General features: G+C 47.7%; 1 protein-coding gene across 4 annotated transcripts in view; it reads left to right on the forward strand.

Annotated features, from left to right (window-relative positions):
* LOC119167287 (sulfotransferase 1B1-like) overlaps positions 1–4085 on the forward strand; it is a 234606-nt gene extending 230521 nt beyond the window's left edge. For all 4 annotated transcript variants that reach the window (XM_075866765.1, XM_075866767.1, XM_037418746.2 and 1 more), the window contains 2 exons: positions 1547–1831; positions 2529–4085. In XM_075866765.1, the coding sequence (XP_075722880.1) occupies positions 1547–1831; positions 2529–2881 (638 nt within the window). In that variant the 3' untranslated portion in view covers positions 2882–4085. The remainder of the gene's footprint in view (positions 1–1546; positions 1832–2528) is intronic.
* Positions 4086–18070: the final 13985 nt, after the last annotated feature.

Genomic DNA, 18070 nt, shown 5'->3' on the forward strand with positions numbered 1-18070 from the left:
CACACACACACACACGCATGCATGCACGCATGCACACACGCACACACACACACGCACGCACGCACACACACACACACACACACACGCACACACACACACGCACAAGCACGCACACACACACACGCACGCACACGCACGCACGCACACACACACACACACACACACGCACGCACACACGCACACACACACGCACACACACACACGCACACACACACACACGCATGCACGCATGCACACACGCACACACACACACACACACACGCACGCACGCACACACACACACACACACACACACACACACACGCACGCACACACACACACACACACACACACACACACACGCGCGCGTGCGCGCGCGCGCGATAATTTTGGTAATGTTCTCAGAACGAGGGGAAGTTCTACCGTTTGAGCAGAAACCATTGAGAGAAACAAGCTGCCATCAGTCGTCAATATGGAGTGCGTACTCTTTGATGCGAACATTGTGTTTATCTACCTTTGAGAATGAAGTACCGCCGATTTGTAAGTTGTATCAGACTATAGTGTTGGCTTCTCCTGTACCTTGACGTCACGATGGTGCATCTGTTTATCAACGCGTGCTCGCGCAGGATATCATGATGTTTCCATGACCACTCTGCCTCGTCGCTCCGTAGGAGACGAGCGAACGACCATTTTGAACATTTTGAGTGACGCACAATTGATTGATATGTAGGGTTTAATGTCCCAAAACCACCGTAAGATTATGAGAGACGCCGTAGTAGTGAACCCCGGAAATTCCAACCACCCGGGGTTCTTTAACATGTACCCAAAAATGCGGCTGCATTTTCGCCTCCATCGAATATGCAGCCGCCGCAGCTGGGATTCGATCCCGCGACATGCGGGTTAGAAGCCGAGTAGCTTAGCCACTAGATCACCGCGGCGGGGCTTAGTGACGCACAAGGGGCCGTGTTGAGTATTTTGGTACCTGACATCTTTACAGCTAGGCACACCAGTGCGTTAAGTCTCCAGAATTGATATTGTAGCTTGACGTCACAATAACGTCAGTATAGGTGCGCCATGTGAAAGTTGACTGTAATCCTAAAACATTTTACCGGCATCTACTAAGCTTCACGCGTGCTCAGTACGGGTCTGTAGAGTGCAAATTCGTATCACCGAGCATGTAAACTTAGCCCCGAAAATTGGTGTCAGTATCATTTCATTTCATTTTTATTCCTTAAAGACCTCTCTGAAGAAGCATTCCATAAGAGGTTGGTACTATCAGCGTCAAATGAAACCCTAACCGTGGCAAGCCTTCACGACAGTGTAGTGCGTGCCGTCCAGTTATCACCGTTGATAGGCGCGCGCATACTGTTCGGCAGCTCTGCGCATATATGCGTGCCTGTCCGCGGTGATAGCTGGACAGCCCACACCATACCATCGCGAATGCTTGCCGCTGTTCGCGTTTCATTTGACGCTGATAGTACATACAGGAAAAATAATGGCCGTGTTTTAATACATTGTAAAATAATTTATTAAAGCCATTTGACTGTCATTTTGTCCCACGCTGCAGTTGTGTATGGCTCATGGTTCGACCACGTGCTCCCATACTGGAAGTTCCACCTGGAGCGGCCCGACCGCGTCATGTTCGTGTCGTTCGAGGAACTGAAGATTGAGCTGGGCTCCATGGTGCAGCGCATCAGCCAGTTTTTGGGCAGGCCACTCGGGCCCGACGCGTTGGCCGCCGTGGTCAACCACTGTTCCTTCGACCAGATGAAGAACAACAACATGGTCAACCGTGAGGTGCTGCCCATCTCGGACCTCTTCGACATGACGCAGTCGAAGTTTATGCGTAAAGGTATGCCCATACACTTGCTCTTACCTTTAAACCGAGAATATTCTGCAAAAGCAAAGTCATCAGCCGTCAGTAGTACAAATACCAGCGCTATATATAACATATTTTACGGAGCCTCGTGCGCTTCGGTTAATAATTGGGGACTCATATGAGGCAACCTAAAGCCCAAAGATTTCGACGAAACGATCAATTTTTAAAAGCTCTTAAACCACTACCAGTTCGAAGACATGGAATAGGATTCTTTCTCATCTTGACTACTGTTCCATATACTGGTGCTATATTCTCTTCGCCACTCATACCTTCATAAAACCCGTGGATGATGTCTGCATATCGTTATCTCCGCTTGGGTACTCGAATAACATAAATAAAACGAAGTGAAGTATAAGTTGATTGTGCACGGTATACTCATAAGAGACAAGGGAAAACTGGTGCGTGATAACATGGTGATACAGAGCAGGGAACAATTCCCTGCTGATATCTCTCGTATATGGACCAATCGAGAGCAATTATTTGTTGATGACGTCACATAAACAGACTATTGGCGTCATCGATTACGCCTGAGAAACGGGGAACGCAAGGAGGGAGTAACGGACTCTTTTTTTGTACTTTCAGAAGTTATTAGGGCCGCTTTGACGAGAATGTGGGGCGTTTATATGACAGAGCGAACTTTTTTTATTTTTTTTCTCATCGTATCATGCAGGCATCATCGGTGATTGGAAGAACTACTTCACCCCTGAGCAGTCTGAATCATTCGACCGACAGTACGCCGAGCGCATGGCGGATAGCGGCCTGGACTTGGTGTTCGAGCCACAGGACGCCCTGGATCGCATGCGCAAGTTCGGCCGCATCATCGTAGACCCCGAGCCGAAGATGAACTGGGGCCGCCGGGACGGCACCGACTCCAACGCCAACAACGAGGAAGACAAGGAGGTGGACAATTCGGGCAAGCGACCCTTCCCGTGCTTTTTCGACTCGCCGCCACTGCCGCGTCGCCGCGAGGCGGCACTACACCACCCTTTCATGACTCCCGACCCGCTCACGCTGACGGGCTAGGTAAAGGCGTCGCCCGCATCGGCACTTCATTTCGGCGGGAGCAACATGAACTCTTAGGCCTAGTGGCTGCGAGTGGCAATGCTGTGGACGAGTGCCTTTTCGCTAAAGCTGAAACGAGTGGCAGCGAGTGCGTGCAGTGCCTTAGTCGTGCCACCAAGGCCTAACAGGAGCAGAGTGCAGTGCTTCTTTTTTTAACATTATTTTTTGTCTCATTTGTGCTTGCCGCTGCTGACGCGGCCGGTGACATTGTACCTGCAGCGTTGTTCATCGTCGTTGCATTTGCATGCAGCCGTAGGCCTATCGCTTCACACCTATGCGTGTCGCTGATGGGCTGAGTTTAGGCCTAACACTTAGGCCTAACAGCGACATATGTACACCAACAACGTTTTTCTCCTTTTACCACCGGTGGAATAGGGAGCGACAGGAGTAAGTCGTATGCCTGGTGGCCTCTGACCGGCGCCGTTAAGCCTAGCAATAGGTGCACCTCTTGTGAGTCTGGAAGCTTTCAATGTCCTGTGAAACACCCCCCCCCCCAAGAAAAAAAAAGTTTGGAACATTTTCCAAACATTCACGAAAAAGTCTGAAGACTGTTTTTGAGTGAGCTTTTCCACCTTTCTCTCACGGCATGTGTCATTTACAGCTCAGACTTTTTTTGCTTTCCAAGAACCAGAAGTCATGTAGCCCTCAATAGCACAATTGTAGGCACAGCTTTCTGACCATCTTGTATACATGCGAGCTGCTTAAAACAAATGCTTCAACATAACACTGAATATCGCAGTGATACTCCAGATATCACAAGAGCGTTTTGTACACAGAGGTCCTGTAGTTTACAACAACCAATAACTATACTAGATCATGCAAAAAAAAAGTCAAGCAAAAGGAATGCCTTTAGAGGAGCACTTTTACACCTTCCATGCAAGCCTAAAGAAGGGAGAACGGAAGCAAAAATGTTGCTAATGACAGGAAGTTTCATGCAAAAAGTAATAATGCAGGGACCAAGGACATCATGTTTTTTACTGTACATAAAAAGTGTGCTAGCGTGTTGCATGGGCAAGATGATTCACTCCTGACCAGAACTGCGTGCTGAGTTTTGCTTTGTGTCTTTTGTTTGTGTGCATCTGGTCTTGTGATTTGGATTTTGCATTGCCCGTGTGCCTTCTCTGTTTTTCCATTTTGTGGGAAAATAAAGTAATTATCAAGCATTCTTGACATGTTGCCATGTTTCTTTATCTTTAATCCATAGTGCTAGATCACTGCTCATTGCAGGTTAGCTTAAGCAAGAATTCCAATAAAGTTTTTGGATTATTAAAGAGAAGGACGTAAAAAATGAAAGCGAGGTTAATCAGATTTCCGGCTTGCTACCTTGTACTAGGTGGAAGGAATAAAGCGACTAAAATAGGACTAGAATTCATTCATGTGCCATAAAACTAGAAATGGCAAGCCAATAGAAAGCTGCTCTTCCAAGCTCATCTTCTTACTGGAAATTTTTTCACACTTATCTGCGTCATCTCAGGTGTTTTCGTCTGCGCGAGCAATGCACCGTCGATTACGATATGGCCTTTTCGCGATAAGTTCTGCGTCTCCGGCACGCACGTTTAGATTCTGACGCCGGCGGAGTTAAGCCTCCGCTCAGGCAGGAAAACTGGGCAGCAGCGACATACAACGCACTTCCATCAGTTGCATCACTCATTACTCAGAAGTAACTGGCTCAAACTATGGTCTATGTGCAAACTGTTTACGTTAGAGAGATAACGCTGTGAGAAGCGTGACTGGGGTGAATAGTTCTAGGCAGCCCATTTAACATTAACCGCTGCACATGGAGCGTAGCACGACTTCCTCACTAACCAGGAGACTGGGGAAGGAAAGGTGTGAGCGCGTTCCATAACAGCCGCCGAGAGACGGGCGTCTGTCCAGCAGCAGTTTATTTCCACTTAGAGTAAAAGTGGGCGTGCTCGCCCTATAAAGTTATGACGATGACGTCATTGATGATTACAGAATTGTGGGCACTATTGTGGCTACCGTGGAACCTGTCGCCTCACAAGTGTCCTGTCCTCCTCCACGCTATTCCTGCCTTTCATCCTGCTTTCAGCTTCTCGTTCGCTCTCTTTCTTCCGCGTTCGTTCTTTTAGTTACATCGACACCTACACTTAGGAGCACCGCTCCACAGATTCGCGCATTTTTAAAACAGCGCTTGCACTTCTACGAAACTAAATATCATCTAGCTAACTGTTGGTGGCTTCCGGAATTTTCGAGAAATCTGTCTAGGAAAAGCGTTCGACTCCACCCGGGAGTCCTTCTCGTGAACTGCACCGTTGTCTGCTAGATCAGACGCGCCATGCCGGAATTCGCATTTGTAGTAAAGCGCACGTACCGTAAATTCGACTGTTATGTTTATGTTATGTGTGTGTAACATAAATGTTACAATGACGTAGGGAACGTAAGATGCGTGTCGATCTGGCATTGGCGATGACAGATGTAAGCCCACAAACCTGCGGAGTGCGTAAAGCTGCGCTTAAAAAACATTTCCAATGACTTGTAGATGTCCAGCGATCTCAAAATTTTCGACATGCACGTTTTTGTTTAACACGAAAAGCGTTTTCTGTCGGGTTCCACTGTGGCTCCGCTGACGTACTTCCGTCATGGAAGTGGCGATGAGAAATACATACTAATAAGATTCCAAAGAAGCAGAAGGCAAGCAGTCATCCCGAGGAAGGGAACCAGCAACGTCTTGATTCTTAGCGCGCAGCGCTAATCACTACGTCACTCAGCGTACGTTGTCTGGAATGCTGACGGCAAGCCATTTATATGCACCATACGCCATTCCGCAGTCCTCAGAGTTTTGATACTTTAGCCTGTTTTCTTTACCAATGGCGAGATGGCGCGAAGGAATCACGTTGGGCGGCGTGCTCGAAAGGTCGTCACCTTTATGAAGTGCGGTCTCTCCAGTGCGTGTGCTTATCAGAATCGCAATTTGGGAGAGGATGATGTCCGATTCGGACGTGGTAGTGACCGCGTTTACGAAAGGAGCGTGCTGCTGACACCCGACGCAGAAAGGAGCGTGGTGGTTGTTCGCGCTTGACCTGTGCATACTTGTGCGCTCGTTTCGTACTCTTTCTGTTTCAAGCACGCGCTTTAAGCACTGCTGCGGTGGTCTAATGGGTAAGGTAGTCGGAAGCTGACCCGCAGGTAGCGAGATTCAATCTCGGCTACGGCGGCTGCATTTTCGACGGAGGCGGAAATGCTGTCTACTCGTGTGCTGAGATTTGAGCGCACGGTAAAGGACTCCAGTTGGTAGAAATTTCCTGAGCCCTTCACTACAGCGTCGCTCATAGTCGTATGGTGGTGTTGGGACGTTCAACCTCACATATCGTCATTAAGAGCGCGTTTTAGGTGCCGAGCTGTTTCAGTTCTTTGTCGGCCCTTGTCCTCTGTATGCTGATTTCGTGCGTACCTTCTGCTTGAGGTGTGCGCTGCAAGTTTGGAGTTGCTTGCCGTTCTTAACGTTGCTTTGTAATTAGTCGTCATTGCATAAACAATGCATAATAAACATTCAACTACCTCTGTAAGAGCACGTTTCACTTTCATGTTATACCGGTTCCTATTTAGGGGGTTCAGCCATGCTTTTTTTTTTACTCCAACGATCTTTCGCGAACGTTACGACAGCAATTATTCAGCTGCCTTCAAATCTATTTCCCGTTCCTGAATCATCACTTTAATGTGACACTTTCAACAAGCCGGCATTTAAATGTCTGGTGCTAGCTCTCTCAACATGGTCACAAATAGGTGTTAAAATCATTACCCAGATCATTGTCAAAATTGTCTTCTACAAGCTACTAAGAACTTGCATAACTTGGCGCTGAATGATGACAGGTGTCTGAAAATCATAAGTGTCAGTGACGGCAGTTCTTATTGAGCAACAATCGCACTGAGGCAAAGGAGGGAGGAGCGGGCTAAGCGCTTCTTAATAGCTCCTCTTTGAACGGCATTCCGACAGTAAGGATATAATAGCACATCGTGAGGGCCCAATTAGTACATACTGACAAAAAATCACTCAGCACAAGAAAAATGCAGTACAAAGGAAAGACACGCAAGGGACGAGTGCTACTCCAGATTTTTTATGCATTGACTTCGTCGTGAAATATCACTCAAAGCGGAAGGTGTGCAAATGACCGTGTCAGAGTGCCTGCCCCGCACATGAAAGGAAGAGAACAAACGCACTGAGCAGACAGGTGTGACGCATTGCTTCGTGAGGCAAAGATTCTCCGCAAAAGCAGCCATGAGCAAGGCCGCTTGTCCCTAGAAGGCTTTATCATTGAGAGAGAGGAGGAATGTGTCAGCGCACCTTCCGTCACTCTGCGTTGTATTGAATCTAGATTTCTCGACACGTATCTGAAGTAGCGAATCTGTTATATTCATTTCGCGTTTTTGTTGAACGCATCAGCACATGGGCCGCATGTATGGATAGTGTTTATCACGATGTTGCGGAATGAACAGTCCTAATTATCACTTGCTCCTTGCGTGCTGCGTTTTTTTGCGCCAACTAATTCTCGTCAATTTGCGCTAATTAGGCCCTCAATACGTGCTATTATACCCTGACTGTCAGAATGCAGTGCAATGAGAAGCTATTAGAAGGCGCTTGCTTTCCCCCCCCTACCCCTTTGCCCCTCACCCTCAGCTTCCCAACCCTTCAGCTGATCGCATGCCTACGCGCGCAAGTGTGCGTGTTTTCTTTTCTCGAAAATAGCGTGAAGTGGGCTCAACGTGCGGTCATTTTCACTGTAAATGAGGTTGTACGTTAGTTCAGGGGCAGGTGTAACGCCCTGTGAACAGAGCACGATCGCTGGCTGGACGTGATAGAAGTGCTGCGCGCGCACACCACGTGACGAGCGAGTTGCTGGTCACAGCGGTTAGTGAGTCGGTCATATCGAGGCTGACTGCTGTGGCTCGTCCTGTCCCTCTCCGTGCACAGCTTCCCACAAGGCACTCCCCTGTCTGCTTGTCGTACCATGGCTCTCTCGCACGAATTCGTAGTCGGCGTGGCCGGGCCCCCAGCCACGCTTCACGCACGCCTGCTGCCTGGCACGCGGAGCGCCGCAGGTGAGACGGCCCGAGATGCATTTCGATCATTTCGATTCACGTCACACACACCATGGTCGCATCACCATCGGTTAGGTATACCTGTGAACAGATGCCCGGGTACACCCCACTTCAGGATTACCCTTGTGATTCAATACTTTACTGAAAAAGGAGCGGAGCTGATTCATTGATTATCTGGATTGGGAAGATTAACGCACACTTCAGGGATGAGTCAGTCAATTTCAAATCAATTGTTAGTTACGAAGAGTTGTCACCGTGGTCATCGACTTTAGAAAGATGAAAAAAACTGACCCGTTGATGGTCACCAATGCTGTTGCTCGATGTGGGGTTTCATATAGCTTGCGAAAGTTTTGAATTACAGTGGCGGGCAGCTTCACTGCCAACCACTCTATTTTGGTGACCACGAAGGGTAAAAGACTTTGTAACGTGTTGAATCAAAGCGTAAGCTTAAGGTGTAACCTTAAGAGACAAGAAGAGAGCAGAGTGGATTAGGGGACGAACGGAGGTTAAGGATATCATAGTTGAAATAAAGAAGAAATGGACATGAGCCGGGCATGTAGCGCGTAGACAAGATAACCGCTGGTCATTAAGGGTAACAAACTTGATTCCCAGAGAAGGGAAGCGGGTTGGGGGAGACAGAAAGTTAGGTGGGCAGACGAGATTAAGAAGTTTGCGGGTATAAACTGGCAGCAGCAAGCACAGGACCGGGTTAACTGGCGGAACATGGGAGAGGCCTTTGTCCTGCAGTGGACGTAGTCAGGCTGATGATAATGATGATGCTGATGATGAATCAAAGCGATGAATTGGACTAGTTGGTGGTTCATAATTTTTTGCGCTTCGCAAAACTCGACATGGACTACAGGAGAGCTGGTGCGCAAGCTTGCAATAGGGTGTTTTCGAATAGCGTATGCTAAGTAAGCGGGCATAGCATTTGCGTACCAGCGCCATATGAGTTTTCGAATAGTGATTGGCCCCGCAAACCCTGACGCACGCTTGCAGCATGCTCGCTCATTGCAAAAAGGCTTCGCGGGCCTTGCGAGCTGCACGCTATTTCAGATTTCTTACGAGTGGGCCGTAAGTGCGAACGGCGGTTCGCGTTACGACGCACGCGCAGTGGCAGCGACCACACCTCGAAGCCTTGTGGTACGCGATTTGAAAAATACCTAATGGTTCATTCACATTTTGCGAAGTGTCTAATCATGGTTAGCTGTCAGATATGAGCGTTAAGAAAAGGACAGGAAGCTGCAAAAGCAATATAAAACAAGAAAAAAAATTATACAAGGTTGCAACATATGCCTTCGTGAGCGCAAACGAATTTTCAGCAGACAAATCTATATATATATATATATATATATATATTGAAAGACGCAGGCAGACTAGGTACGGCGAGCAGGCAGGGCGAGCAGAAGCGTTTATTCTGCGATGTCTGGCTCGGCTCAGAACCACACCAAGAGAGAGAACGATGATGATGGGTATGTGCAAGTGAGAACGATGATGATGGGTATGTGCAAGTGAGAACGATCAAATGCTTGGAATGTGCTTACAATATATATATATATATATATATATATATATATATATATATATATATATATATATATATATATATATATATATATCACATTTTAAAATTTCATTGCTGCTTGCTCTAAATGTAATGAGGGAGTGCTGACGCAGTCCTCTTTTTTTAGCTATGATAAAACAGATTTTCTTTATCCTCCTGTTATCTTTGTGAGCACCGCGCTCTAGCAGCATATAGAATCACGGAACTTTGGTGTGAATGAAAAAGGGCTTGAAATGTGCCGTGACGTAACCAGCTCTTAGCAGTTCCCGATTTCTGGCAGGCGTATCTGTGTTCCAGGTGATTCCAGCGTCCTGTCTGCCCTATATTTTAAAGCGAAAGAGGCATACGGCAAGCAGATTGGACTGGATAAACTTTTATTTATTCCTCCAAAACACGGATCACTGTGCTGCGGGCCGCTCCCACGTGGGGACTGAGATGCCGAGTTTCTCAGCCGTCTCGCGGGCTTGGTGGACAGCCCAGAGCTGATCTGCCAAGGACGAGCTGCGGATTGCCGCCTCCCATCTGGCCGAGGTGATGTTCGATAAATGAGCGAATTTGGTACACTCCCAGGGCATATGTTCTAATAAAGCTATTTCCCCACAATACGGGCAAAGATTACTTGGGTATAGGACAGGGTACATGATGTGTAACATTTTAAAAGTAGGGTACATCAGCGTTTCCAAAAGCCTTGATGTAAGTACTTGTAGGCCCGTGTGCTCAGATTTGAGTGCACGTTAAAGAACCCCAGGTGGTCTAAATTTCTGGAGCCCTCCACTACGGCGTCTCTCACAATCATATAGTGGTTTTGGGACGTTAAAGCTCACATATCAATCAATTAATGTAAGTACTTGGGGCCGAAATAGATTTTTGTGAGGTAAAGGGAAAATCCTTCTAGACAGGTAGAAATGTTTAGTGAGCTCGTTGTCTGTTGTAAAAATTTCCCGGTTAACCCCTTCACCAATAGAACACATCCCCGGGAAGGTGAGGTTGGAGTGGTCGCGCGCCGCCTATTGTGCTGCTTCATTGAGATTGGGAGGGGAATCGTTGCTTTGTCCAATGTGAGCTGGGAACCAACTCAGAAGATCATGCGTTATGTCCTTGCCATGTAGTATTCTCAGCGTTTGTTCTGAGACCGTCCCCTTTGCGAAGGCCCGTATAGTGCCGCCACGGAATCGCTGTAGACGACTTCAATGTTATCGGTCTTGAGTGTTAAGGCGATGGCCACCTGTTCCGCAATGATTGGGTCTTTCGTCCTGACTGGCGCTGAGTTGACGACACGGCCAGCCCCATCGACCACCACTGCTACAAACGCTTTCCCATTGGTGTAGGAAGCCGCGTCAACAAATACGACCCCTCGTTCCTCGTTTGAGACTTGACGAAGTATAGTCCTGGCCCTCGCTACTCTTCTTCCGATGTTGTGTTCTGGATGCATGTTTCGTGATATAGTAGATACCGTGATATTCTCTCTGATGTTGTCGCGGATCTCATTGTAATTGCGTCTAACTGCCATTGGTTGTTGGCCCAGCTCCTGCAGGATCACTCTCCCCAACCTTGTTGTAGATAACGTTGCAAACTGTGCTCTCTCTTGGGCTTCTTCTATTTCTTCGAGCGTGTTGTGAATGCCAAGCTCAAGTAGACGCTCGGTGCTGGTATGTATGGGTAGGCCCAGGACCTTCTCGATGACTTTCCTAAAGAGCACATTCAGTTTCTCGGACTCTGCTCTAGACCAGTTGTGCATTGTTGCCTCGTACATGAAATGGCTTAGAACAAACGCATGCATCAACGAAATGAGGTTGTCTCCCTTGATCCCATTTCTTTCGTTGGCCACTCTGCGTATGAGGTGCACCGCACTGTCTGTTTTCCAAGTTAACTTGGCTATAGATTTGCTGTTAGCGCCCGTAGACTCTATGTACATGCCCAGGACTTTGATGGAGTCAACCCTCTGGATGGCATTCTCGTGATTTGTACGGAAGTGGATGTCTATCTGGTTTAACGGCTTCCATCCCCTTGGCTTTGGTGGTCCCCAGCGTGTAGTCCGATACAGTAAATGTTATGACTTGCTCGAGGAGCACTTGAGCCTAGAAGGACGAAGTTACTCTTCTACAATGCCTATCGCCTCTTGCGGGGCGCTCTCAATCTGCCCCTCACTTCGCCCTGTGTACCAGATGGTAACGTCATCTGCGTATATTCTGTGCTTCAATCTTTCGATGCTCGATAATTTCTTAGACAGTGCAATCATGCCAATATTGAACAGCATTGGTGAAATCACTGCCCTTTGCGGCGTGACGCTTGCTTCTAATTTGATTGCTGCGGTCTCGATATCTGCAATCTTCATCACGGCTTTCCAATCTGTAAGAAAGTACCATACGTAGTCATAGAAGGCTTTCCCCAGACCAAGCTTGGAAATTGCTTCGAGTATGAATGAGTGGTAGATGTTGTCAAACGCTTTTTCTAGATCTAGGCACAGAATTGCTCTCACGTCTCTGGTTTCGTTGTCGATTACTTGGTGCTTGATAAGCTTCATTGCGTCTTGTGTGGATAGCCCTGTCCTGAATCCAACCATATTGTGTATATAGATGTCGTTATTTTCCAAGTACTTGTTTATGTTGTGCAGTATGGCATGTTCTGCAACCTTGCCGATACATGATGTCAAAGATATTGGCCTCATGCTGTCCAAGTTAGGGGGCTTTCATGGTTTACGAGAAAGGATCATGTTGTCCAGCATCCACTGCTCTGGCACCCTGCCTTCTCTCCATGCTGCATTGATCATATCCTTCAGGGTCTCAATTGAATCGTCATCAAGGTTACGAAGGGCCTTGTTAAATATACCGTCCGGGCTAGGGGCCGACCTGCCGATGAGATCATGCAAGGCTCTTCGGATCTCCTTGATGTCAAAGTCATCTACAAGACCTGGATTGCGCGTGCCCTGGTACTGTCTACTTGGTGGCGTCAATCCTTTTTTGGTTGGGAGGTCTTTTATGCACGAGCCGCTGCACAACTTGCTGTTCTGTAGAAAGCCATATCTCTGTATGCAAAATTCGAGCGATAACATGCTTTTGATATGTTTTGGTGGTGTTTTTGTTGAGGATATGTTTTAACATATTACCTCGCTCGAAATAGACAGAGAATGAAGACAATGTGCGTGCCAACAGTCTCGTGAAAAGTTACACTGAAGAAGACGACGTAGTTCCGTTTATGTCTCTTGCTCTTGGCTCCTGCATAAAAACACACGCCGTCGGTTCTCGGACTCAACGTCTCGTTGATCTGCTTACATTGAACCACTAAAATATTTCATCTCTTGTCATTGCGCATCTGACCATCGACGGAGTTTCAGATTTCGTCTCATCGCTGCCTAGATAGTGCGCGACAATGTTCCACGACTGATCTGTTTACCTCAGCTATCTTCTTCCTCAGTCTTCGGTTTAGGCACTGACCCTCTCAACGGTTCAGTAGTGCTTGATTTGCCTCAAGAAGATGAGCGAGCTGGCTATCCATTTTTTCAACTGCATAATCTGTGATAATGGTTGAGGAGACCGATTCGATGTCCTCTTTAATATGTTGACCCACTGCTCCAAGCCTTGTCTGTGGCCATCTTGTTCCCTTTCCATCCTTGTCTTCCTGAACTTATCCCAGTCTGTGAAGTGGAATTCTCTCTGCTTCTTACGCTCCACGAAGAAGGTAGTCGCAAGAATGCAGTGGTCACTCCCGAGGTCTACAGCAAGGTTCATCCACTGGGCCTTCTTGATGTTCCTTACAAATGTAAAGTCTGGGGTGGAATCCCTGCAGCAGGATGTACCAAGCCTAGTTGGTAGAATGGGGTCTGTGATTAGGGTGAGATCAAGTTCACTGGCTCTTTGCCAAAGCCAATTTCCTTTTCCAGTGTTCTGCTTGTAACTTCATGTATGATGAAAGGCGTTGAAATCACCTGCAACGACGAGTGGACATTCCCCGGTGATAGTAACAGCTTTCTTTAGAACCTGTTGAATCCTTGCTTTTGTTCCTTGGGACTGCTATATATGTCAAGAATAAAAATGCTCGTATGGTTGCTGGTACCCGGCGCGATCTCTACCATGACGTGTTCCAACCGGCCTGCTTCTATGTTGTGTTCGTGGGTTGCGTGCGTTAGTTTGTTGCATACGAAGGTGCAGACTCCCCTCCCTTCGGAATCTCCTATTACAGACCGGAATACAAGCAGCGTTGCTTGAGGTGGAAAGGTTTCTTTCGATAACATATTATGAGGCTTTTCTTGGCTTCTCCTGATATACTTGTGTAGGGTTGCCTTCTATTTAATGTAACTTCTAATGTTCCACTGCCAGATACGGAATGCTTCACGTAGCGCTGCCATCATAGTTATTACACGGGCCACCAGAGCATGATGCTGCAGCTGTCGACAGGTTCGGCATCACTAATAGTGGTGGCCGAAGAGGCGAGTTTGGTGCATGAGGAGGCACTGCTTTGTTGTGCAGATATGCTTCGATATTTGTAATGCACAAAGTCATATGCTCTTACAGTACAGCCACGCTTGATTGTAGCCTACCCATCTGCTCGCTAAGATTGGCTACTACTTTGCTCAGCGTGTCAAAGACCTCTCGAGTAATTGACGCATCAATGAGTTGATGTCATTGATGCGTCACGGGCTTCTGCGGCTGATCGCGATCTTTCCCAACGTCTGCATCTGACGACGTATGGCACTATGAACCTGTTATTGCACTCCTTGTCTGCCATGGGACGGTGACCGTTGCACCGCCTGCATCTTGGATTGCACTGATACAGCTTATCTGCGTTCTTGATCTCGCTGCCTCTGTAAATGGTTTCAGTTGGGTTCGGACACACGTCAGACCAATGCCCCAGCTTTCCACAAACGTAACAAATGTCGATGTTTTTGCGGTAAAGGGAGCACTGGAAATGTGAAGGACCATATCTCACGAATTTCGGCACTTTGTGTCCTTCGAACGCTATGATGATTATCCCAGTGTCCTTCATTCTCTTGGCCTGCAGCGCGAGCGGATTGTTCGCGTTCACAATATTTGGGGTCACTATGTCCTGGGTATCGCTTACGGGGATCCCGCGAGTCACTCCGTTACAAGTATCGTGGGGGGCCGTGGCGTATGCGCTAACCTCGAAAACTTTTCCTCCAATGTCAATTTGCTTGAACTTCAGGTATCTTCAAGCTCTTTCCTGGTCCGGAGTGCTTGCCACCATAAAGTTATGCTGCAAGCTGGAACAGATGATGTCCTGCATGGCCTCCTCCTCTTTGACGCCGGCCGCCAGTACTATAGCATCGGCCACTGCTCCAACGCCAATTCTCGAGATATCTAATCCTCCACGTAGTCGTAGCACAATTTTGCCAAAGTCCTTGGGTAGTGGTGGCATGCGTGCAGCTCGCACGATTGTGTGCTTGGTGTCATGTCTACTACGACTGGCTCGAGCGTCTCCGCCAAAGCCAGTTTTTGTGGAGCCCTTGGCATTACTCCGATATTTCAGAACTTTGTCCGAACTGCCACAATCGCAGTGATTTGTACCACATGATCTGGAGGTGCCCCTTTTACAAAAAGTGAATAATTTTCTGAAAACTCCTTTCATTTAATGCTCACGAGTCCGGTTCTCTTACAACAACTCAAGGCTGTCCAGGAGGCCCACGATGCAGTGGTGAGGCTGGGCCTCCGCCCAGCCTCACCACTGCATCGTGGGCCTCCTATAGGGGTAGAATCGTGGGGAGCAGCCCACGATTCTACCCCTATAAAACGGGGCTGGAATCCTTCAGGACCCCAATAAAGGTTGCTCATCCATCATCCATCTCACTTCGGTTTCCTTCCAACCCATGTCTTCCGTGCGATCCTCTGGAGAGATGTCCTTTCCATCTACTTGGTATTCCATTCTCAGTTACAGCTCCTGGAACGCGCAGAGCGTTGAGTCACGTTGGCGCCGGGCGGGCGCATCGGTGGCAATCACCTCCTTGGTTAGGTTTAAATCCTCCGGTGGTGTTTCCATCTAAAAATCTCACAAAAATGGTTTAAAAGTCCACTCACCGGCACAAAGGTGGTATCTACTGATTTCTTGAGAACTTAGGCACACGATGTGACTGAAAACTCGGCGACAAATTTGTGGATTCCAAAGAAAAGCATTTTTGAAAGCAGGAGCCGACCTTCGCGCGTCCACACTAGTCGGCACCTAGAGCATCCATCCCATGGCAAGGAGAAACTAAAAACCATTCGGCGTTGGTGTCATGAGTGGTCTACATTGGCTGTTCTCTGAGTTACGCCGTTCTCAGCGCCGTATCTAAGTACGTGCACCATGAAACTCGCTGCCATTGACGTTGTCCGTCCCGTCGCAGCCATGGCGCCGAGCACGCGCGCATCAGTTTCTACAACGAACTTTCACATGGGTAGGCCATGGACAATTCTAGAAGAGCGCCGACAGTGGAAACGAGAGAGAGCTCGAATTCGCCGGAACGATGCTGCAGTATGAGCACTAAAACAGACCCGAGAGGCCAAGTACCAGCAACAACTGCGTACCAATTAACTTCAGCCTTCAAAGCCGCACTGAATCGCGAACGGCAATGCAAGCGCCATGGTGGGCGGATCCAGAAAAACACGCCGCCGAGTTATCTCGCGATTTCAAACGCTTGCAACAACATCGCGCCGAACAAGCAGCGTTGCGGGCGCAACACCGTCGCGGTAACCGGGGCAAACGCCCGCTTTCGGTGGGAGTTTCTTCGGCGGCACATCGGCTTCGGCTGCGACGCCTGTGGTTCGAGAACAACCACTGTGATTAACGCATTGCAAAACACATTTAACAGCTCATAACACTCCTCCGTCACCATGATCATGCGAAGTATAATGTGCCGCATGTGAAAAATGGCATATCCCACGTACAGTGGGAATTGATGCTATGCGAAGCCCGAATAAGAAAGGTTGAAATGTCTCTTTGAAATCAGCACAAAGTTACGAGGTAAAGATAAATTATGCCGTGCATGACTTCTGTGCCATGATTATCATGTTTGGATGTGTCGTTTACCTTCTTCATCTATAGACGTCGCGTGATACCAGATTTACTATATGTGGAGCAAGCGAAATGGCCGTGAGCACGCTATGAGCGTGGTATGTTGTCATGTTCCTACATAACACGCGTGTCAAGATTATCGTGTTTGCACCAGTCATATACCTTTGTCATACATTGACGTCACGCAACAGCAAACTTGGTATATGTGGAGCTAGCAAAACGGCCGCTAGCGCATCATGAAGGGCCCAATATACTCCAACGTAACACTGACGCGCACGCACGCCGAGCACAGTGAAGCTATGTTAGCAAAACTCGAGCACTCTATAGTGCGAAGCCAGGCGCGACCGACGCGACCAGCGTCCATCGGGGCAGTCCGATGGCAACCGGCGTGAAATGCGACATTCTGCATTTCGCGCCCATGCGTTACCCAGACAACACTGTGTCTCCCTCTTTTCGTGACGGAAGGACACCGGACGCGCTGAAACGCGCATGCGGCAAAGCAACGCCGCGCAGTGCGTGCCTGCGAGTACATGGCAGGACCGGCGCATGGCATAGCAACGCCGGCGTGACACGACGAAATAAACGCCGGCGGGCACGTGTACCACGTCACGTCGAAATGTATTAGCGCCTTGACTGAGGCATGTAATCATGTTCTCACATGACACGCATCTCATGATTATCATGTTTCCACGAGTCACATACCTTCGTCATTCATTGGCATCACGTAATACTAAATTTGACATATGTGAAGCTAGAGAAACGGCCGCGAGTGCATCATCAGTGTGGCATGTTGTCATGTTGTTGCATGGCACGCCTGTCATGATTATCATGTTTGCACTAGTCACATACCTTCGTCATTAATTCACGTACTATAATACCAAATTTGGTATGTGTGACGCTAGCGAAACGGCCACGAGCGCACCATGAGCGTGGCATGTAGTCATGTTACATGACACGGATGTCATGGTTTTCATGTTAGGGTCTGTCGCTTGTGTTCGCCATGCAATCATGCCTTACCATACCAGTTTTGCAACATGCCATGTGAACGAAGCCACCACAAGAGCTGCAGGGCCACGAAAAGTAAATCATGACATTCATGACACACATGTCATGATTTTCATGGTATGACTAGTCATATATGTTCTTCATACAGTGATACTATGCCATACTAAGTTTGGTATTGATACCATTATCGAAACGGCCAAAAGAGCTAAAAGCCGTAGGCGGCTAGATAGATAGATAGATAGATAGATAGATAGATAGATAGATAGATAGATAGATAGATAGATAGATAGATAGATAGATAGATAGATAGATAGATAGATAGATAGATAGATAGATAGATAGATAGATAGATAGATAGATAGATAGATAGATAGATAGATAGATAGATAGATAGATAGATAGATAGATAGATAGATAGATAGATAGATAGATAGATAGATAGATAGATAGATAGATAGATAGATACTCTCAATGTCACCGAAGTTCGCTAAGGAATGCTTCGCATTTAAATACTCCTGCAA

The sequence above is a fragment of the Rhipicephalus microplus genome, chromosome 6 (assembly GCF_043290135.1).
Source record: "Rhipicephalus microplus isolate Deutch F79 chromosome 6, USDA_Rmic, whole genome shotgun sequence".
NCBI classification, from domain to species: Eukaryota; Metazoa; Arthropoda; class Arachnida; order Ixodida; family Ixodidae; genus Rhipicephalus; species Rhipicephalus microplus.